Source organism: Mobula birostris, chromosome 6 (genome assembly GCF_030028105.1).
Source record: "Mobula birostris isolate sMobBir1 chromosome 6, sMobBir1.hap1, whole genome shotgun sequence".
NCBI lineage: Eukaryota > Metazoa > Chordata > Chondrichthyes > Myliobatiformes > Myliobatidae > Mobula > Mobula birostris.
Genome location: NC_092375.1, coordinates 12,145,819 through 12,170,211, shown reverse-complemented (window position 1 = coordinate 12,170,211; position 24,393 = coordinate 12,145,819). Strand labels below are relative to the sequence as shown.

At 40.9% G+C, this 24,393-nt stretch overlaps 1 protein-coding gene across 4 annotated transcripts in view; it reads right to left on the bottom strand.

Moving 5' to 3' along the window:
• The window catches only part of appa (amyloid beta (A4) precursor protein a), a 216,980-nt gene that overhangs the window by 45,011 nt on the left and 147,576 nt on the right, over positions 1-24,393 (bottom strand). For 2 of the 4 annotated variants that reach the window (XM_072259872.1, XM_072259873.1), the window contains exons 7-10: positions 19,500-19,667; positions 1,575-1,708; positions 1,272-1,346; positions 818-976 (exon numbers count right to left, since the gene is read on the bottom strand). In XM_072259872.1, coding sequence (XP_072115973.1) covers positions 818-976; positions 1,272-1,346; positions 1,575-1,708; positions 19,500-19,667 — 536 coding nt within the window. The remainder of the gene's footprint in view (positions 1-817; positions 977-1,271; positions 1,347-1,574; positions 1,709-19,499; positions 19,668-24,393) is intronic. The other 2 variants (XM_072259874.1, XM_072259876.1) reach the window with 1 other exon arrangement.

Genomic DNA, 24,393 nt, shown 5'->3' with positions numbered 1-24,393 from the left:
TGTAACCAATGAGTATGAGAAGGCAGAGTGGCATCCTTCCACTTAAGCAACAATGCCCTCCTGGTGATAAGAAAAATAAAGGCTAAAATATGCAGATCATGTGTCTCCAAAACAATATCATTTCCTCCAAATACCAAATAAGGCAGTCAAAGGATTAGGTTTAAAACTTACTTTAAGAAGCACCAAAAAAGTTTGGAATACTTCCTTCCGATAGTTTTCAAGACTCGGACAAGTCCAAAACATATGGATTAGTGAAGCTTCTCCATTATTACATCTATCACAATAGGGAGATATATCCGAATAAAAACGAGACAGCTTAACTTTAGACATATGGGCTCTATGAACCACTTCAAATTGTAGAAGGGAATGACGGGCACATAACGATGAGGTATTAACCAATTTAAAAATTTCATTCCAAGTGTCCTCAGAAATTGAAATCTGTAAATCTTGTTCCCAAAGATTTTTAATTTTATATAAAGGGATATTTCTCGTTCCCAACAACATACCATAAATATTAGATATAGATGCATTATGGAAGGGTTTCAAATTAAAAATTATATCAAATAAATTTTTATCTGGACTTTTAGGAAATGCATGCACTTGAGAACACAAGAAGTCTCTAATTTGTAAATATCGAAAAAAGTCAGTCCTCGGTAGGCTAATTACACTTCTAAATAGCAGAAACATATTATTAGTAATTTTAAGATTATATTCCAGAAAGTAAAGTCAAAAGATAAAATTCTCTAGAACTCTGTGCCCATGGCTGTGTGCTGGTTCCTACTGGACAGTTTTGCTCTCTCCATAGTTTCTCACTTACCCGTGGAGGGTCGGCTTGGAGCGCAGCAAGGTAATTCTCCAGCGCTATGCGACGCCTATCGTTCAGCATGGCCTCCACTCTTGCCATATGGGTCTCCACCAACTGCTGTCTCTCACTCGCTGCTTCCTGCTCTAGTGATTCCACCATCTCCTGGAAACGCTTGAATATCACAAAAGGTTCCCAATAAAATAAATGTCAATGACTTCCAATTTTTAATCTGAGTGGTTGTAAACTGTAAGAAGTGATTTACAGTAACAGTCTAGGCTGAAGCTTTTAACACACAAAGGTGCATTATGTCGTGCCAGTTTATAATGCTGCATGCAGAATAAATCTCAGTGATTTAAAGTATGAAAAGAGTCATGCATTTAATTCTCTTTCAAAAACTTTAAAAGAACCAGTGCTTATTTGAACTCATGAATTTTGCGCTAGGGATAAGAAAAAGGCAGATTTTTACCTGAATGACAGCTTTTTTGTCAGCTTTGGGCAGATTTTTAGCTTGACGCTCAGCTTCTTCCCACTCTCTCATTATCTACAAAGCAATAGCACAGTTTGTAATTTCCATTTCTCAAAATTTATAACCAGGATTTGATTTTAAAGAGGGCTGGGGTCCACTTTCTTTCGTGCAAGGACACTGGAAGCTGTTAATACAAGCATGCTAAAAATGGTCAACCAAACTATACAGGGTCCCCAGTAAGCACCATGAGTAATCTCACTGAAGATGGGAATAAATTGCAGGTTATAAAAGAAAATAAACTACCTTCGACATGCGCTCTCGATGCTTAGCTTCCAACCTCTCCTTGGCCTTCTGGAAATAAGCATGCTCGTTCTCATCGCCAGGTGTTTCGAGATATTTGTCAACGGCATCTGGAGTGCTGGCAGCTGTTGTGGGGACTAGAGGCAAAGACGACAAAGAAATGTCTTCAGGGAGTGCGCCGGGCATTTAAAACCCAAGCTCAAAGCCCAACTCAATCCAGGCGTCTACTACCAGTATAGTATAATGGGAGGCTCTTACACTTGTCATCCTGCAGAAGATATGAGGAACTAATTTCCTTTGATCTATCGTCAAGCTCTTTGATAGGAAATCTTTGAAGCATGTCTTTGACTAGTTTGGTGGTCTCCTGGGATGTTCGTTTCTCTTTAGCTCCAAACATGCCATGATATTAATTCCACCGAACACATACTCAGTGTTGAAAGGGAGACACTACTCACTTTCCCTGGAATTCCTTACCTCCCTCAGTTCTCCTGTTTAATCCTTTTTTATAGTCTAATTCTGCTTCAAGATATTCTCATTGCTTGTCTTAATAACACTGAAATGGCGGTCAAAAACACTTTATTCAGACCCATTTTGTTACAGAGGATTACAATAATTGTGCGTCATCTTATAAAGTCAGCATTCCATACACTGCCGAAAGCCTGCAAATGGTAGGTGCATCTGGCATTCATTTCAGCTCCTATCTAAAACTTGCACTGATTTAAATTTCATTGCAAGCTTATTGCCTGCAATCCAGACTACTTCCAAATAGTGTTTGATTTTATTAGCTCAATTCACTGTGAATTTACATCAAAAGTTTTTTGTTTGGAACTTTATCAGAAGCTTTCCAAAAGCCCGTGGCCATTCTACACCCTATCAGAAACTTCAAAACATGCATGTGCCCCGATCAAAAATGACAAGCAACTTTCCATTCTTATGAAGCAAATATTTCACACAAGGATGAATTCAAATTTGGTGTCTGCCTCAATAAAGACAAAAGTTCCCCTTTCAAGAGTATATATTCACAGGATGGATATAAGCTGCAGAAAGTTGTAAACTCAGTCAGCTCCATCATACCTCTCCAGCATCCAGGATGTCTTCAAGGAGCGATGCCTCAAAAAGGGGGCATCTATCATTAGGGACCACCCTCTTAGGGACATGCCCTCTTCTCATTGCAGAGGTACAGGAGCCTGAAGGCATACATCTTCCCCTCTACCATCAGATTTCCGAATGGACAATGAACCTATGAACACTATCTCATTACCTTTTTTTGCACTACTTGTTTAATAAGTAGTTTGTATTATGTATTGTATTGTACTGCCGCTGCATTATGACAAATTTCATAACATATGCTGGTGATATTAAACCTGGTTCTGATATTATCAAGACAGGAGTGTGAAGAGAAGCTGAGTCATCCAATTCGTGAGGGTAGTTTGAATGCAAGGTGCAGAGTAATTTTATCTCCTTGATCAATACACTTCCATCCTATGCTCGGAGAATTTACAGCTCTACAGAGGCCACCGCACAACAGCAATGCTTCAGGCTAGGTTCAGCATTAAAAGCACAACAGTGGAGACTGCTGCTTGTGGTAAAATAAATAACCGGTGGCAGACACTGCAAATAACAAAAAGTCACCTCGTGACTTTAGTTGATGATCTGACCTCAAGCAAAACAGATCAGAGGAAGGCAGGGAGATGGCACAGATATTTTGGAAGAAGTCGGATGAAGCTAATAAGCTTGCTGGTTGTATGTTCCATGAAAGAGTGGATCTATTATTACTTTTGCTTAAGTGCTTCCCTTTTCCAAACCATCAAACAAATATTTGATATCCAAACTGCCTGCTAGACCCACAATCTTCCACTACAAATGGAAGATTTGGATTTTAATAAACCTTTATAGTAATGAAGGATAAAATGAACTACATATTTCTTTGTTCTAATTTGAAAACTTGTATCAAAATGAATCTCAGGGTAGTACATAGTGGCATATAGACACTTTGATAATAAATTTACTTCAAACTTTAAAGAACACCAGTTGGATCTTTAAAAAATATATTAATTGGTTTCTTTTTGAAAAGGAGGTCAATAAACTAGAATAGGATCCAAAATAGTGAGACTTTAATTAGCTATTGTTGGCAGAATTTCAGATGGTGACAAGTAGGCGTACAGGTACGAGCTAGGTCAGCAGGTTGAGTGGTGGCATAGTAGCATAGTGGTTAGTGCAATGCTTTACAGAACTAGTGACCTGGGTTCAGTTCTCGCCACTGTTTGCGAGGAGTTTGTACATTCTCCCTGTGACTGCATGGGTTTCCTCCGGGTGCTCTGGTTTCCTCCCACATTTCAAAGGAGGACCACTTGGGAGATTGTCGAGTGATGAGGGTAGGGTTGAATCAGGAGATGCTGGGTGGTGTGGCTTGAAGGGCCAGAAGGGCCTATTCCATGCTGTATTGCAATAAATAAAATAGTAACAACCTTGCACTCAACATCAGTAAGACCAAGTGATTGATTGAAAACTTCAGGAAGGTGAAGTTGACAGAACACACACCAGTCCTCATTGAGGGATCAGTAGTGGAAAGGATGAGCAGTTTCAAGTTCCTGGGTGTCAACGTCTCTGAGGATCTAACCTGGGTTCACCATATTGATGTAACTACAAAGAAGGTAAGACAGCAGCTGTAATTCATTAGGAGTTTGAGTAGTCTTGGTATGTCACTAAAGACTCTCGCACATTTCTACAGATGTACCGTGGACAGCATTCTAACTGGTTGCATCGCCGTCTGGTATGGGGTGGTGGGGGAGCTGCACAGGACTGGAAAAAGCTGCAGGATGTGGTGAGCTCCATCATGGGCACTAGCCTCTGCAGCATCGAGGACACCTTCAAAAGGTGATGCTTCAAAAAGGTGGCATCCGTCATTAAGGACACCCATCACCCAGAATATGCCCTCTTCTCATTACTACCATCGAGGAGGTACGTAGGTACCGGATCCTAAAGACACAAAAGTATTTCAAGAACAGCTTCTTCCCCTCTGCCATCAAGTATCTGAATGGACAGTGAAAATGTGAACACTACCTAATTATTTTTTTCCCTCTCTTTTTGCACTACTTTTTAAATCTTTTATATATATATATATCTTATTGTAATGTTTTTTAAATTATGTATTACAATGCACTGCTGCCACAAAATAACAAATTTCACGACATATGCCAGTGACATTAAACCTGATTTCAATTCTAGTTAATGTTTCATAAACTCGACCCCTTAGGAGGCTGATTTTTTCCTGACATCATATTCCCAAATTAATTTGAATGCTGCTCTCTGGGCCTTTGAAGCTGCAAAGTGAAGCTGTAATGGAGACAAATCATTGTCTCAGGTCAGTTATAAACTTGAACGTCAGCCAAAAATTTGAGAGGGATGGAGATTAAACACATCTATTGTTTGGAATAATTTGCCTGCAGAACCTCCTTTCCTTCGAGAAATAGAAAAAAAAGGAAACAAAATTTCACCTCAGAGAGAAAAACTTCGTGCAGTGAACCCTGAGGCAGAATTGTAGCATACCATTTGAATTACAAAGTTAATAACTGGGCTCAGAGATAACATTACTACAGCTTATTCAATAACACTAGAAAGGTCACTCCAAAAGCAATATGCAGTTGTGACTTTTCTAAAAGTCCTTCAGCTTTCTCGCACCTACCCCCCAACCCCCATATCAAAACAAATTTAGTCTGGTGCTTTCCCTCGACATCAGAAAACTAGAGGCTAACAGGCAGATCTAAAACAGCAAACTGGGAGATCTACTGGCCTCATTTTAGAATGTTTAGGTTTAGAGGCACATTCCTGCTGTGCATGAGTGCACTCTGTTGCAACAACTACATTCAGTAAAATAGCAAAGTCTGTTATTTGCTGATTATAATCCTATTAACCGTAACTTGTACTGTCGAGGTATGATCAACGGGAATATATTGTGTACCTTCTCTTTTATGCCTCCATCAACCATGGTGTCAAAGACAACCTGACGTTCAAAGTAAATTTTATTATCGAAGTACATATATGTCACCATATACAACCCTGAGATTCATTTTCTTGTGGGCATACCCAATAAATCTATAGAATAGTAACTATAACAGAAATTAATGAATGACCACTAGGGCCTTCAACCAGAGCGTAGAAGCCAACCAATTGTGCAAATGCACGAAGAAGAAACAACAGTACATTAAAAAAGCAATAAATATTGAGAACATGAGATGAAGAGTTCTTGAAAGTGAGTCTATTGGTTGTGGGAACATTTCAATGATGGGGTGCGTGAAGTTGAGTGCAGTTATCCCCTTTGGGATGGTTGAGGGGTAGTAACTGTTTCAGAACCTGGTGGTGCTCTTGTACCTTCTTCCTGATGGCAGCAACCATCATATTTGGCATTGGGTTGGTTTTGTGAGCTCTACAGCATGAACATTAACACTTAATTGATGGTGGGGCATGCAAGAGCTTCTGAACATATAGATTCATTCCCACACTCGCATAAGGCGGCTAGGACACAGAGGACAGATCGAATGACATTCTCAAAGATGCTTTGAAGAACCACAGCATCCTCAAGGAACCATGCAACTCCGTGGCAAATGGCTGCTTAAAACGGAGAACGAACATTGCTCTGCGATTAAGAAATTGAAGAACACGTGTCAGAAATAGAGAAAAGTTTGCTTTATATGTCACATATACATTGAAACATATAGTGAAATGCATTGTTTTGCATCGACAACCTACACAGTCCAAGGACATGCTGGAGGTAGACTGCAAGTGTTGCCACACCTCTGACATAGCACACCTGCAACTCACCAACCCTAATCGTATGTCTTGGGAATGTGGGAGGGAACCAGAGCAACTGGAGAGTGCATAGTTCTCACAGGCAGTGGCGACGGGAATCAAAACCCCTGTTGGCGATTGCTGGTGTGGTAAAGCGATTGCACTAATCCCCAATGTCATCATGAATGCAGAAGTAAATGGTGGAGGGAGAGAGTCAAGCATCCATCTCCACACACTGGCTTCATCAGACTGAGCAGCATCAGACTGAGGGGACGTGAACATATAGGCATCAGACTGAGTGGGCATGACATATATAGGCATCAGACTGAGGGGACGTGAACATATATAGGCATCAGACTGAGGGGACGTGAACATATATAGGCATCAGACTGAGGGGACATGAACATATAGGCATCAGACTGAGTGGGCATGACATATATAGGCATCAGACTGAGGGGACATGAACATATAGGCATCAGACTGAGTGGGCGTGACATATCAGACTGAGGGGACGTGACATATCGGACTGAGGGGACGTGACATATCGGACTGAGGGGACGTGACATATCGGACTGAGGGGGAGTGACATATCGGACTGAGGGGGAGTGACATATCGGACTGAGGGGACGTGACACATATAGACATCCGACTGAGGGGACGTGACACATATAGACATCAGACTGAGGGGACGTGACACATATAGGCATCAGACTGAGGGGACATAACACATATAGACATCCGACTGAGTGAGCATGGCATACATAAGCATCAGACTGGAAAAAAAACCCTGTGTAAAGAGTCTTGATTAAGTCAAGAGTAATTTTTATGGCGATTTAAAATCACGAAGCAGACATACAATAAAACCCATGCATTAAATACTTAAATATTGAGGTTTGTTTGCATTTCGAGATGTGACTAAAACTGCTGGGCTGCATTTCTCTTCATGTCCCATTCTTGTTTTGCAGATTGGCTGTTTGTCTGAACTGTTGGGTGTGGTCTTTCATTGTTCCTATTGTGTTTCTTGGATTTACTGCATATGCCCACAAGAAAATGAATCTCAGGGTTGTACTTCGAGACGTATATGTACTTTGACAATAAATTTACTTTGAACATTGAACTGTTGCCAAAAATACAGAATAAGCTATGAACAACGTCAGGGACTAAGGAGCAACCATTTGGTGTGGTAAAAGTAGTAGATAAAATTGAGTAGGGGTAGGTTTTCTTCCTTGAAGACTTTTGAAAATACAACAATCACTTTTTTTTAAAAAAAGAGGCCAATAAACTAGAATAAAATCAAAATGATTAATCAGTATCACAACCATTGTTGAAGGAATAGAATACAGTTCAGTTGTTAAGTGCTGTTGCTTGTCAGCTCCAGGGGCCTGGAAAAGCACAGCAAATTTTGATTTAATAGAGATACAGTGCAGAATACACCCTTCCAGCCCTTTGAGTCACACTGCCCAGCAACCCCCGGTTTAACCCTAGCCTAATCACAAGAGGACAACTTACAGTGAGGTAGGATCTTACAGGCCGATTTCACTGCTAAATTTGGATCAGAAAATTTTGGCTAAAACGCTGGCAAGATGACCAAATTGGTACACTCAGATTAAACTGGGTTTATCCCTAAAAGGAATTCTTTCCATAACATTAGGCACCTTCTTAATATAATGCATTCCCCAAGACATTCTAAGGAAGACCTTATAATATTAAGTTTAGATGCTGAGAAAGCATTTGCAACAGTGCTAGTTTTTCTCTAAGCCAGCCAAGATACTTCTTTTCTCCGAACCACAGAATGGAAGATCAACAACTTTGAGTTTAGTATTATTAAAACCACTATGGAAAATGGAGCAACACACACAAAATGCTCGAGGAACTCAGCAGACCTGGCAGCATCTAGGAAAAGAGTACAGTTGACGTTTCCGGCTGAAACCCAAAATGGATACTAACACCAGAATCATTAAATGGACAAGAATCAGAATCAGGTTTATTATCGCCAGCATGTGACATGAAATTTGTTAACTTAGCAGCAGCAGTTCAATGCAATACATAATCTAGCACAGAGAAAAAAATAAATAAAATAAAACAGAATAATAAACAAGTAAATCAATTACATATATTGAATAATTATTAAAAAATGTGCAAAAACAGAAATACTGTATATTAAAAAAGTGAGGTAGTGTCCAAAGCTTCAAAGCCTATTTAGGAATCGGATGGCAGAGGGGAAGAGCCGTTCCTGAGTCGCTGAGTGTGTGCCTTCAGGCTTATGTATCTCATACCTGATGGTAACAGTGAGAAAAGGCGTGCCCTGGGTGCTGGAGGTCTTTATATAACTTTAAAGATTCCCAAAGAAATGCATTTTTGATTCAGCCAATTTTCCTCATTTGAAATAAACTCTGCATTTCCTGCAATTAAATGCATATTCTATCACTCTGTGGCTGTTTAGTATCCATTGTGAATGGAACTGCCTAGAAAGATAATGTCAGTAGTTGAAATTATATCAAAAAGGGAATTTAAAATACTGCAGGCATTCCTATGGCATAAGTAGCTATGAAGGCTGCTAGGCAACTAGAAAGGTTATGGGATTCTTTAAGGTCAATCTCTGAGGGAGTTTAGAAGTGGTTAAAGATTAACTGTGATTTAATATGGATTAACTGCAACTGTTCAGGTAAATGTTTTTGTCCTATGTGAGCGTAGCCTCAATTTTTTTTTAATGCATACATTTTAAATCAAAGTTCAAAGTAAATTGATTATGAAAGTACACATACCTGTATGAGGTCACACCCTACATTGAAATTCATTTTCTTGCAGGCATTTACAGGGAAAAAAAGGAATACCGTAGAATTTATAGGGTGGCACGATAGCACAACACATTACAGCATGAGCTGTCTGTAAGATCATCTTTCAATTCTCCCTGTGTTTGCTTTGAATGGGTTCCATGCTGTTTTCTCTGCTTTGCGGCTGCCAATATCTACCTCAGGGTTGCACACTGTATTCATACTTCGATAATAGATGTACTTTGAGCTTTTGACCATGTGGGTTTCCTCCGGGTGTTCCGGTCTCCTCCCACATTCCAAGAGACGCACAGCTAGGGCTAGTGAGTTGTGGGCATGCTAATGTTGGCAGCGGAATCAATGTGACACTTACAGACTGCTCGGTATAATCCTCGCTGGTTTCATGTGATGCAAACGACACATTTCACTGTGTTTCAACGTACACGCAACTACAGCTAAGGAAAAACTGTACATGAACAGAAACTGTCAAAAGGCAAGTGAAAATAAAATAAATACTGAGAACATGAGTTGGAAAGAATTCTTTAAAAGTGCCCCATTAATTATAGCAAAGGACTGTGGAACAGTGATATCACATTTGCAAAGTGTGCAGGTTTGCAATCAATGATGTAATCAGTACACAGACGGGGAAAGGTGGAGTAGACCGTGACTGATCTCAGATTCATAAGAGACAGCTGTGTGGGGGAGGCTGGGACACTACAGCTAGGCAGGATCTAGGCACAAATGAAAGCTGAGTGGAAGTGGTAGACAACAGAGAAGAGAAGCACTGGGGGAGGTGTGCAGATTAATAAAACTAAGCATGGATGTGGCTATATTTCCTTGGGAGCTTGAGGAGATTTGGTATGGCAATTTTCTACAGATGCACAGTGGAGAGCATTCTAGCTGGCTGCATCACTGTCTGGTATGGAGGGGGAGCGCAGGATCGCAGTAAGCTGCAGAGAGTTCCAAGATTACTCAGTTTCATCATAGATACCAGCCTCCATAGTATCCAAGACATCTTCAAGGACCGGTGCCTCAGTAAAGTGGCATCCATCATTACCCAGGACATGCTCTCTTCTCAATGTTACTATCAGGGAGGTGATGGTATGGGAGCCTAAAGGCACATATTTAGTGATTCAGGAACGGTTTCTTCCCCTTTGCCACCTGATTTCTGAATGGACATTGAACCGATGAACACTACCTCAATACTTCTTAATTCCTTTTTTTGCACTATTATTTAGCTATTTTATATATTTTTTTACTATAATTCACAGTTTATTCTCTCTATTATCATGCATTGCAATGTACTGCTGCCACAAAGTGAATAAATTTCCCGACATGCGCCTGATTAAACCTGATTCTGAACCCAAGTGCAACCTGGAATGCTATAGGTGAGGGCTGCACAATGAGAAACCAGGCAAGTATTAGCAAAAAACAAGATTTCCTGTGGGACTGAAAAGCAGCAAAGGTGACGTGCTGAATGGCGCAGTCCAATTTAGAGCCTCTCAAATTTTTGAGGGCCAGCTTAATCTCTTAATATTAATAACTTCTAAGGAAAATTTAACTTGAGCTTATTGGAGTGCCTCAACACACGAGGAAAGAGATCAAGTCAAAAGGGGACTTGTACAATTGAGCCAAGGCTCCAACAAGCACACAGCTGCCTGGATTAGAGGGCACACGCTATGAGAGTTTGAACAAACTTGGGTTCTGTTCTCTAGAGCTGCACAGGCTGAGGGGGAATCTGAAGGGGTTTTAAAGGCATCCGTTAGTCTTGCGAGACCATGGATCTGCGCCTGGAAAGTCTTCACTCTCCAGGGCGCAGGCCTGGGCAAGGTTGTATGGAAGACTGGCAGTTGCCCATGCTGCAAGTCTCCCCTCTCCACGACACCAATGTTGTCCAAGGGAACATACAGCTTGGCACCAGTGTTGTCACAGAGCAATGTGTGGTAAAGTGCCTTGCTCAAGGACACAACACGTTCCCTCGGCTGGGGCTCGAACTCACGACCTTCAGATCGCTAGTCCAATGCCTTAACCACTTGGCCATGTGCCGAAGAAGGGGTTTACAAGATTATGAAAAGGCATAAAAAGAGTAGACAGACTGTATCTTATTCCCAGGGTTGAAATGTCTAATACCAAAGGACATGCATTTAGAATGGTGGTTGGGGGGAGGGGGGGCAAGGTCAAAGGAGATGTGAGGGCAAGTTTTGTTTTAGACAGAGGGTAGCGGGTGTTTGGAATAAACTGCCTGGGATGGAGATAGAGGCAGATACATTCAGGATATTTAGATAGGCACATGGATGTGAGGGAAATTATAGAATATAGACATTATGTAGGCAGAGAGATTAGTTTAGTTGGCCAATTGATTACTAATTTAATTGGGTCGGCACAACATTGTGGGCCAAAGGACCTGTTACTGCGCTCTACTGTTCTATGTTCTCTAATGGAAATGACTGAGTATCCTTGATTTTTGCACATTAACGTTTTGATATCAGACCTCTTTCTGAAATTGAGTCATCTACTGACTCTTCAGGTCAAGGTCAGTTAGCTACATCTACATACAGTATGCATGTAGATCAACCAGTTTAGCTGGGTCATATTCTGCCCTTGAATGGACAGATTATCATATTCACTCACAACACTGCCTAAAGAATCAAGTTAATTAGACTTCAATGTTATTGGCAAAGCAGAATCATTTTATAGCCAATATGTGAAACATACCAGAATTGATTGTGGTTCGGTGCCAAACAGAAAACACAGAAACTCCTACAAAACGTAGTGGATATGGCCCAGTCTATCACGGGTCAAACCCTCCCCACCATTGAGCACATCTACATGGAGAGTTGTTCCAGAAAAGCAGCATCCATCATCAGGCACTCCCACCACCCAGGTTGTGCCCTCTTCTCGCTACTGGCATCAGGAAGGTGGTACAGGAGCCTCAGGACTTACACCACCAGCTTCAGAAACAGTTATTACCCCTCAATCATCAGGCTCTTGAACCAGAGAGGATAACTTCACTCGTCCCAAGATTGAAATGTTCACACAACCTATGGACTCACTTTCGAAGACTCTTCATCTCATGTTCTAATTTTTTTCCTTTTGTATTTGAAAAGTTTTTTGCCTTTTGCATACTGGTTGGGTGCAGACTTTCATTGATTCTATTATGGTTATTAGATTTATCGAGCATGCCAGCAAGAAAACAAATCTCAGGGTCCACACACATAAAAGTTGCTGGTGAACGCAGCAGGCCAGGCAGCATCTCTAGGAAGAGGTGCAGTCAACTTTTCAGGCCGAGACCCTTCACCAGCAACTTTTATGTGTGTGGCTTGAATTTCCAGCATCTGCAGAATTCCTGTTGTTTGCGTTTTTAAATCTCAGGGTCCTATATTATCAAAGTACATATATTTACTTTGAACTTCACAAACAACAATAGCTATCAACAATTTATGAGACAATCATGTATATAGCCATCAGCAATCAACAATTGGCACAAATGTCAATTATCAAACTTAAATAAATGTGAACATGTGAACAGACTCAAAAATTATCAACAGAACCAGGAGAGCAGGAAAGACCATGTAACGGATGTTGTGCAGGGACAGTGAGGGTACTACACCTGAGTGAGTTCTGTTGAGAAGCTGGATAGTTACAGGAAAGAAGCTTCAGAGATGACATGTAGTCTTGGTGAAGATGGACTTGTAGCATCTCCCCGATGACAATTTCATGAATAGGTGACTGCTCTCAGACAGCATGCTTTTAATCTAGCAATAAAAATGTTGCGCTACTTTCGGGAAAATAAAAATAGGTGGCCCATTTTCCGAGTAACATTATGTTCAAGTGGTTGGGGTACTAGAGCAGGGATATGGAACAAGCACACTAATGTAAGCGCAGAAGCACAAGTCTCTAAATGTGCCAATGTCCATATTGCACACTGAATGTTTTTTGTTTATCATACCTTTCTTTGTAAACTTCAGAAACTGTGGCACGTGAAAAATCCCAAGAGATCAGTAGTTTCTGAAATACCTAAAGCACCCCATCTGGCACCAACAATCATTCCACAGTCAAAGTCACTTAAATCACATTTCGTTACCATTCTGCTGCTGGTTTTGAACAGTAACTGAACCTCTTGATATGGTCTGCATGAGTTGTTGCCACATGACTGGCTGATTAGATATTTCCATTAACAAGGTGTACAGGAGGTATCTAATAAAGTAGCTACCGAGTGTACGGCCCAATTCTGGCACAAAACAGCCACTGTGGTTTTACAGTAGGTATGTAACCCAAGCCAGACAAAGGAGCCAAAGTAGAATGTGCGAGCTGCCATGGTAACTGAAATTCTGATGTTACCCTGTTTTGCATTACTGAAATTATCAGAATCTCTGATGTTTTCACCTTAATTTATCTCAACAAGATTATCATGTCTGATTAAACACACCTCAAAACAATTAAAATTCCCCATAGCAACTCACACAAGGAATAGAGAAAGAATTCTCAAAAGAAAAGTTTAATTAACAAGGAAATCAAGAAACACAGAAGTCAAGGACTTGAATGTCTCATTTACAAACAGAGCAATGTTTGAAGGGCTTCTTTGTTTGTTTTCAGGAGAATAGCTTGGGGCAGGAATCTGCTACTCTAACTAAAATACATAGCAACCCTTCCGATGAAACACTTGATAGTGAAGAGAGAGGGCTGACATGGGGGAAAGATCATAGAAATATAGTGAATAAATCAAACCAAGCAAGATTTTTTTGGGGGAAAAAGCAGATAGGTGCCAAGGGATTTCTTTTCAGATAGAGAGCTAAATTAGCATTTTAGACTAATATCATTAGAACTATTCCATCACAGGCAAAGCCCTCCCCATCACTGAGTACAAGGAGTAAACGCATCCGTTAGTCTTGCTAGACCATGGAAGGTCTTCACTCTCCAGGGTGCAAGCCTGGGCAAGGTTGTACGGAAGACCGGCAGTTGCCCATGCTGCAAGTCTCCCTTCTCCACGACACCAATTTGTCCAAGGGAAGGGCATTAGGACCCATACAGCTTGGCACTAGTGTCGCCGCAGAGCAATGTGTGGTTAAGTGCTTTGCTCAAGGACACACACACTTACTCGGCTGGGGCTCAAACTCACGACCTTCAGATCGCTAGTCAAATGCCTTAACCACTTGGCCACGTGCCCACACAGTACAAGGAGTGATGCCACAAGACAGCAGCATCCATCAGCCAGGACCCCCACCATCCAGGCCATGCTCTTTTCTATCTGCTGCCATCAGGAAGGAGGTGCAGGAACCTTGGGTCTCACACCACCAGGTTCAGGAAAAGTTATTACCCCTTAACTATCACACTCCTGGCCCAGCGTGGATAACCTTCCTTACCTCAACACTGAACTGATTCCACAACTTATAGCCTCACTCAAAGACTCTATAACTCATGTTCTCAATAGTATGTATGTACATACGTATGTATTTTTAAATATTTGTACAGTTTGTCTTCTTTTGAACACTAGTTGTTTGTCAGTCTTTGTGTGTATTTTTCATTGATTCTATTGTGTTTCTTTGTTCTACTGCGAATGCCTGCAGGAAAAATGAATCTCAGGGTTGTATATAGAGACATATATGTACTCTGATAATAAATTTACTTTGAACTTTATATCAAGTAAGAAAATATTAGATTTGTCAAATGAAATGACACTATAAATGCTAATGTTGTAGTATGGAAAATCTAAGAAATACTGTCTTGTACCTAGTTTTATGACACGGAATGAATTATTAATCAGATAGCTTTCGAACAAAAGGAAATGCATGTGTGGATTTCAGAGAGGATTAATAGTCAATTCATCTAATGTTTTGGCTCCAGTTGTGCTTCTAAGTAATGAGATACCAAGCAGTGACGGGAGTCTTCTGAGTACAAGAGACCCGGATACTGTCATAAATTTAAAGACTAAATACGTAAATTCAGCTTAAAATACTTTGGCCCACAGTATTTGTGGAGATGGAATATACCTGTACACACACAGATATAAACGGCTTTCTATTTCTTCTCCTTTTGTTTCTATTCAAGGTGGCTTTCCCTGATTGACAATTCCTAGTGTTCTCAGACATTAGTTAGATTCTTTAAAGAAACATTCCTCTTCACTTTGAATCTTTTCTTATGGAGTGAAAGTGAAAGCATATTTGGATGGGAACAGTGGGATGTTTACATTGTGATAACGTGTTTATATTTTGTTAAATTATAATGTTATTGAATTCATTTACCCAATTATAAATTCCAGTACCTAATTAACATCCACACAGGGAATATCCCTATTGACTTTGGCGTGAGGTGGTACAGTGCTTTGCAACATTTTAGATATATTCTTGCAAATTATTCACATAAGTTTCTTACTCTTTCCCATATGCAATGGTGGTCCAATTTCAAAAATTAATAAGGCTGGTTGATTTGACAGCTACATGATCTCAGAATCTAATGGATTATCTATATACCCACTGCCCTACATGTGTAAACATTTGAATAGAAGACTTCTGTTGGCATGTAAGCATTAAGTGCATTTAGAAGATTAGTTCTTGATGTTAACTGCTCCACTGGTCAGCCTTAATGAGCCATCAACACACATTACACAAGAGATTGTGCAGATGCTGGAAATCCTGAGCAACACACACAAAATGGTGGAGGAACTCAGCAGGTTAGGCAGCATCTATGGGGGAGGGGGAAGAGGAGGAGAACAAGACGCATGAGTCAGGGAATGAAAGGATACGGGGAGAAACCGGGAGATTGGGGCTGAGAGGGAAATGGATCAGCCATGATGAAATAGCAGAGGGGACTGGACGGGCCATAGCCTCGTTCAGCTCCTGTATCTTATGGCAGGTGATAGGTGAAACCAGGTGAGGGGGAACAACTTGCCAAGCACAGAAATGAAATGTCACAAAAGCAAAAGTAATCCTGAGCAAATGGCCACATACGCAACAATCACTGATTAAGAAGTAATATTGGTTGGGTATTCTCAGAAGGTTTGTGTGTGATCTCTTTGGGGAATACAGAATAAGGAAAACATATTGGCCATGTGTAAAGTTTACTAAGAGCCTGAGGGGTAATAGTTTTCTTAAATACAGCAGGAGGTGGTAGAGATATGGAATCAGCTGCCAGAGGAAATGGCTGAGGCAGGTAGATTAGAAGAATGTAAATACATGGACAGATATATAGAAAACAAGAGTTTAGAGGGATATGGGCAGAGTGCTGGCAAATAGGATTAGCCTGAGTTTGCATCTTGGTCAACACAGACTACTATGGGCTTCTGTCTGCGCTGGTGAAACTCTATGCCTATGTTGATAAAAATGTAGCATACACTTGCTTGTGTTTCTATAACTCTTGAAGTTTATAAGTATTAATTGTTTGCCTTGTATAAAATGAGCAAGCTGCACAAATGCTTTCCACTATTTAAACAGACAGGTCACCTTCTGGCAACAACTTATTTCAGGCACAGAGTCACACAGCACTGGAGCAGGCTGTTTGGCCCAACGTTACCATGCTGACCACCAAGTATCCATCTACTGAGTGGAACAACCATTAGTCATGGATTACACACATTGAATCGGGCAGACAGAAAATCCAACATGAATCCTCAAAGCCAGAAGTTTCAGCTTGGAGCTTAGAAAAGATAAAGATTATGATATTTCAAAAAGAAGGAGCATATTATTTGAATGAACTATGACTGGTTCCTTTAGGTTGTCATAGCCAGGGATGGGAGTGGGGTTAAGTTCCCACTACCTATTAAAAATTGGGATATCCATTATCCCAATGGCGGTGTCTCAAATAGCCTCTGACAAACAACCCAGCTCGCGGCCTTCACGGGTGGCTTAGCTATTAAGGCTGGTGGAACCATTTCTACTGACAGCAGAAGGAGCAAAGATGAGTTACTGATGCTGGTCATTTTCTTTGAGCAACATGACCAAGAGAAGTGTATAAAGACTAATTACTGTGCTCAAATTGTCAGGGTAATGGAAACCCATCAAACACATATGCCTGCGCTCAAGTGTAGAAAGTGTGATTTCCTGAAAGAAGCACCAAGGTCCTTTTCGATCATAATTTTCAAATTTCCTTCCTTTGGAATAAGTTCACACTCACCTGTAATTGAATGGGGCTAAAGAGATAGAAATTAGTCTCTGTCACAGAACACACTCAAAATGAAACGCTCATAAAAGTCATTGGGCTGAAGTTTGCATCAACAGGTTAAAGAGTAACGATTCGCTTTATTGTCACATGTACATTGAAACCAGAGTGAAGTGTATTTTTTGCGTCAATGACCAACACAGCTTGAGATGGTCTGGGGGCAGGCCACAAGTGTCACCATGGTTCCAGCACCAACATAGCATGCCCACAACTGACCTCCCCCCCCACCCTTTACATCTTTGGAACATGGGAGGAAACTGGAGCCCCTGGAGGAAGCACATGTGGTGATGGGGAGAACGAACAAACTCCTTAAAGACAGTGGAGGGATTTGAACCCTGATCTTACAGCTGGTGCTACAAAGCGTTACGCTACCATGACATCCTGGTAGTTAACAGTGAGGGCCACCATTACAGAGAAGGAATTATTCTCAGTAACATGAGCTTCTCATATGCACAGTTAAAATATGGAAATTCAGAAACTGGTTTCGTGTGATCTGCTGTCATTAGATGAACTTACTGTCATCTTTACTAAGAGTTTAGAATTGGGTTAATTCATCAGATTTTCAGCTTTGAAGAAAAGCACTTCTGTTGTAAAAACATACTGAATACATTTTCTGTTAAAAATCTAAATATTAAACAAAGCACTAACAATTACCAAACAGCCTCTCAAACCTTGGAAAACTAATTACATGTGCATGTGGAATGTCAGAACTTTCGAATAAATATTTGAAAATATTTAGCATATTTAAGCTTTGATGTTTCAGTTTCTATCTCAGTGTTCTAACTTCACTTCACTCTCTGTAAACAAAGTAAAAAATGAAAGGTTTTTTTTTGCCATCTGCTTGCTGCATCAATATTCTTCAGTCTGACTGGCTACTCACCAGCGTGATGAATTCAGTGCTGCCGGATGTCACTTACCTGTGCCACTTTGTAACTGACTTGCAATGGGAAAGCTAATGTGACAGACAGTGCTCAACTACTATTGACAGATTTCTCCAAGGTTAGCAGTGGCATGCTGAGTGTAGATTCAGGTGGTTATAACATTATTACTGAGGCTGTGCGGTTTAAAACCCAAACGCTAGATATTCATTTCCTATAATAATTTGTTTGATAACAAGAGAAAATCTGCAGATGTTGGAAATCCAAGCAGCACCCACACAGTGCTGGAGGAACTCAGCAGTCCAGGCAGCAGCTATAGGGAAAGAGTATAATTGACATTTCGGGCTGAAACATCGACTGTACTCTTTTTCACTGATGTAGCCTGGCCTGCTGAGATCCTCCTGCATTTTGTGGGCACAATTTGTTTGACACTCATCAACATTTTGTAGCTAAGATTTTTAAAACCATGAGACATAGAAGCAGAATTAGGCCATTTGGCCCATCGAGCCTGATCCACCATTCCATCATGGCTAATTTATTATCCCTCTCAACCCCATTCCCCTGTCTTTTCCCTGTAACCTTTGATGTCCATACTAACCAAGAAAACCAAACTTCATTTAAATTCTTTCGTGGTTATATTTTTAAGAGATGCACAAACATAACACTTTTAAAAAGGCTGTATATTAATATCTGCTGTTATGTTTTTGAAACAAGAATGGAAAATTGGAAGAGACTTCATGAAACTGTCATGCTGGTGCTGAAAGTCAAACTATATGTTATCCATGCCAAATCTTTTACTATGGCGAAGAACTATACTATATGCTTCAACACAGTCCAGAAAGGTTCAGCAGTTTAGAAGGAGTCTAATTTCACCTAATCACTTTTATATACACTGTGAGGCTAGCATTGCAATTTCCTTTGTCTCTTCACATTTCACCCAGCTGGTCAGCTAATCAAAGCTAGTTGTTATAACTGCACTTAGCTTTTCAAGCAGAGTTAAGCTCTCCCAAGTATTTTGAAGAGTATGCAGACATATCAAATCTCAATGCACAACATGTTAAGGAAACGGAGAAAAACATGAGCGACCCTGTAATAATTTGACAAGTTCCAAGCAGAGGGTTTTGAAGCACATGATCCAAGTTAGGACAGACAGAAAGCAGTTAGTACACAGCAATTAAAGGAGTTAAAGAGGAAAACAGCTTGTGTAAAGCTTCACTACAGGAATTAGCTTGGCAAGTCACAGCACTTGCCCTACGGCTAGACAGTGGAAAGACTGGTTGAGGCTTTCAGTGCTGAGCGACACAGAAAGACTGCAATCAGCTGGAGGTTTCACTTACTGACGCTGTTACAGACGGACAAACAGTACTCCTCGGAATCAAAATTGTTTCTGTTTCCTCCGCAGCCGCCATAAATGAACTGTGCACATTTTCCTTCACTGATGTCAAAGTACCACCGAGGCATCATAGCTCTACAAGGCCCAGTCTCCGCTTGCTCAGAACACACTTCTGAATGTGAAAAATGTGAGGATTTTTAATCAGGGGAGAAAAACAAATTCACAAGAAAAACTCACCTTTGTTTAAAGCCCACAGCAAGTTGAATGAATTTGCTTTAAGAACCTTGGTAACTCAATTCTGTTTTGGATACCTTTGAATTTTTATTACCTTTGAATCATTGATTGAAACCCTTGTAAGAAGAGAGTGCTTTAAAGTTTACTGGCAGTTTGGTTCAGTAGCCAATAGAATGGCTAACGCTATGTAAAGAAATTTTCCTTTGAAGTCACAGCTGCAAAGGGTTAGAACAGCGTGGATTTCTGTGCCCTGGGTTTCACCTAAGATGATTTTGGATTTATCTAGGTAAGGAGACGACCACACATGACTGAGTAATGTTAAATTAGCATCTTCACAAAAATGGCTATTTGCTGACTAAAAATTTTCCTGCTCTGTCTTAGTGCCTGGCGAGTGCGAAAAGAAACGAATAACCAAGATTAATGATTTATTGGTGGGATGGAAATAGAGGCACACCACCACTGTTTTGCTATCACAACTTACAACAAAATTTTCTTCAGATTCAGTTTTATTTATCACGTATACATCTAAACATACAGTAAAATGTGCCATTTGTGTTAACAACCTCTCTCATTCCTCTCACATGGGATACAGAAGCACTGATTTTCTCTTTCATTTAGGAGAGGGGGGCCTTCCCAAGAAGGCTAACACTTCTCGACTGTCCCTAATAACCTCACGAAGGAGGCGTGGTAGCATAGCAGTTAATATGGTGCTACTACAGCGACCAAGCTTCATTTCCGTCATATATACATTCTCTCTGTGACTGCATGGGTTTCCTCCCACATTCCAAAGACGGACAGGTTAGCTGTTAATTGGTCACGTGGGTGTAATTGGGCAGCACGGGCTCGTTGGGCCAGTTAACGTCCTGTATCCCTATAAAAAGGCGGGGGGGGGGCTGCCATTTTTGAATTGGCGCAGCCCTTAGCTACAGCATGAGAGTTGGAGATGCTGTCAAAATTCTTTGCAATGACCTGCAATGCATGAAGTGAATGGAACAAACTACAGCCATATAGAGTGCTGGGCTGTGGAGGGAGTAATGTTTTGTGGTGATGAATGGGGTTCAACAGAATCCATAATACCTTTCCAAAATAATCATTCTTCATGTCATCTCAGACAGTGAACACCCAATGACCATTAAGCTGTATGATGACAGGCCTTCTGAGAATAAGGAAATTAAATCCTGGATGACAGCATTCCTTTTTCTTGGCCTGAATGATCTTAACCCCACCTGGTGCCTACACAATGACATTAATTTCGGATGAACAGTTTACTCACTAGTAAGACTGTTGCATCAACCATCAAAGGCCATGAAACATTGGAGCAGAATTAGGCTGTTTGACCTGTCGATTCTGCTCCACCGTTCTATCATGGCTGATCTATTATTCCTCTCATCCCATTCTCCTGCCTTCTTCCCGTAACCTTTGACGCCTTTACTAATCGAGAACCTATCAGTCTTTGCATTAAATGTATCCAATGACTTGGTCTCCACAGATGTCTGTGGCAATGAATCCACAGATTCACCACTCTCTGGCTAAAGAAATTCCTCTTTATCTCTGTTCTAAAGGGACCTTGCTGTATTCAGCGACTGTGCCCTTTACTCCTAGACTCCCCCAATATTGGAAACATCCTCTGCACATCAACTCCTTTCACTCCTCTCAATATTCGACAGGTTTTAATGAGACTCCCCCACCCCCCCATTCTTCTAAACTCCAGTGAGTACAGGCCCAGAGCCATCAAATGCTCCTCAAATGATAACCCTTTAGTTTCCGGAAACATTCTCATGAATCTCCTCTGGACCTTCTCCAATACCAGCACATCCTTTCAAAGATAAGGAGAGCAAATCTGCTCAATGTTCATGTGTCTTCCCTCATTTTTAATCCTTTAGTTATCAAAACCTGGGTAGATAATTATTCATGGAACTTAATGATACATCTATACTTCAGATTTCTATAAGAGGCAACTTCGAAAATTAGTAAGATTTGCTTCTGGTAATTTTTACATGGTTCCAAATAATTAGAAGCTGAGTATGAAAGCATAGGTTTAAACATGGCATCAAGTATGCTTACCTGACTGCACAAATCCCTCCAAAATCTATTACAGGTTGAGTACTCCTTATCCAAAATGCTTTCGGCAGTAGTGATTTGAATTTTGAATTTTGGAATATATAATGAGAATGCTTGGCATTGCCATACCAGTAAGCAGTCTTTGCCTTACACTTGTTGATCACACTTATGTATTTAACAGTTAAAGTTATAACATAATGTTTTATATATATATATATATATATATATATATACACACACACATATATATATGGAGGCTTCAGTCTCCACCTACAATGTAGTGCTTGATTAAAAGGTTACAGAACACTATTATTTTTTTAAAGTTTTTATGTAAGGTGTAAAAACCATCAACATTGTAGCCTTGTTCTGGCGCTAGACTTTCCTGATCAGCAGACACTTCAAAATTTTAATGGCCATGCCTTCTTAAATTCCTGCAACCAGCCTGCTGAATATTCACGATTACCTTCAATTTTCAGTTTATCATGATAGATTTTTGCTTGTTTCATGATCAGCATACCTTTAAGTGGCCTATAGTTCACTCTAACACTGACGAATCTACTCTTTCAATACATGGCCGAGATCTTCATTTCTCACTTTACTCAGTGCTTTTCTATTTTTCATTAACTTCTGTTCATTACATATATGAGGTCATTTCTTACTACTATAGGTAGTGTGCAGAGACATACACATTGCCTGGGAACCTTCTCAGCGTCTTCCGGAACTTTCCACCTGCGGCATCATGTTAGTACAAAAAAAAAATTTTGAACTTTGGAGGTTTTCGGATTTTGGAATTTCGGATAAGGGCTACTCAACCTGTTGAAGGCTTTGTTTGGTAGAACATTGTTACCTTCTTATTGGCACTAGTTTGAAAGTTGAATGTCTGACTGCCTTAGGAGTCAAATAGCAATTTAATGAAGTGCTCCAGCAAGAATATCATGTTCCTTTTCCATCAAATACAGTCTGCTGTCAGGCTCTACCCCTGCAGAACTGAAGTACCAGGTTTGACACAAGGCTCTGGCAAGTGAAAGGTAAGCTGGGAGCAACGTCATTACCAGGCCTAATCATACTGGTCGGTGAATACCAAAGCATTAAGAAAATATATGACAATGACACTGCTCTTTCAGAGCCACACAGATTGAGCAAAAATAATTCAAACTAATTTTTGTTCCATTCATATAATTGAATCCTTAAGGTTGTTTTAATAGTTTTCACAAACATTTCTAAATCTGAAGCAAGTATAATGTAGCAGTTCTACCCAGTTCTTGATAAGTAAAAGCAAAAAATATGAGGAAAGGCTCATGACTTCTTAGAAAGCAAAACCCAATATCATGAGTGGCAGTGATACTACACTACCAGAGGCCTCTTATGCTCGCTTTGAATGAGAGAATAAAATCACAGCTATGAGGATCCCTGCAGCATCCGATGACCCTGTGATCTCTGTCTCAGAGGCTGACGTCAGGCTGTCTTTCAAGAGGGTGAACCCTGGCAAGGCAGCAGGCCCTGATGGAGTACCTGGTAAGGATCTGAAAACCTGTGTCAACCAACTGGCAGGAGTATTCAAGGACATTTTCAATCTCTCAGTGCTACAGTCAGAAGTTCCCACTTGCTTCAAAAGGGTAACAATTATAACAGTGCCCAAGATGAGGAGTGTGAGTTGCCTTAAAGACTATCATCCAGTAGTGCTCACATCTACAGTGATAAAATGCTTTGAGGGTTTGGTCATGTCTAGAATCAACATCTGTCTCAGCAAGGACCTGGACCCACTGCAATTTGCCTATCTCCACAATAGGTCTGCAGCAGATCTCAATGGCTCTCCACACAGCCTTGGAGCATGCCTGCATAATGCAAATACCTATGTCAGGATCCTGTTAATTGACTATAGCTCAGCGATTAACACCATCTTTTCACCAAGACGATGCGAAAGTCTCTAGATGGTTGCTATACACGAATGCTCCGGATGGCTCCTGATATGAGTTGGCAACAGCACATGACGAACATTGAGCTCTATAACAACCTACCCATGCTCACCACTAAAATCGAGGCCAGAAGACTGCAACTAGCGGGGGAATGTCTACGCCATCCCGAGCTACCTGCCAGCCCAGTCATCATATGGGAGCCCACGCATGGGAGGATGAACCCTGGGCGCCCTCCCGAGACTATGGTCAACACGCTACTAGAAGACAGCGGCGCGGCTAATGTAGATGAACTGAACACACTGATGAGGGAGAGGGAAAAGTGGAGAGTCCGTCATCGTGCCCAACGCCGGTCCCCTAGGCCTGCATCGACGTAGTAGCAGTAGTAGTAGTAGTTTTCTACAGTCCTGATCGAAAAGCTACAGAACTTGGGCTTCTGTACCTCCCTAGGCAACTGAATTCTTGACTTCCTAACTGGAAGACCACAATCTGTGCAGGTTGGTAATGACATTTCCACGTCGCTGACCATCAGTGCTGGTGCACCTCAGGGGTGTGTGCTTAGCCCCTGCTCTACTCTCTCTACACCCAAGACTGTGTGGCTAGGCATTCTATAAATTTGCTGATGATACAACTGTTGCTGGCAGAATTTCAGATTGTGGCGAGAGGGCGTACAGGGGCAAGTTAGTGGAG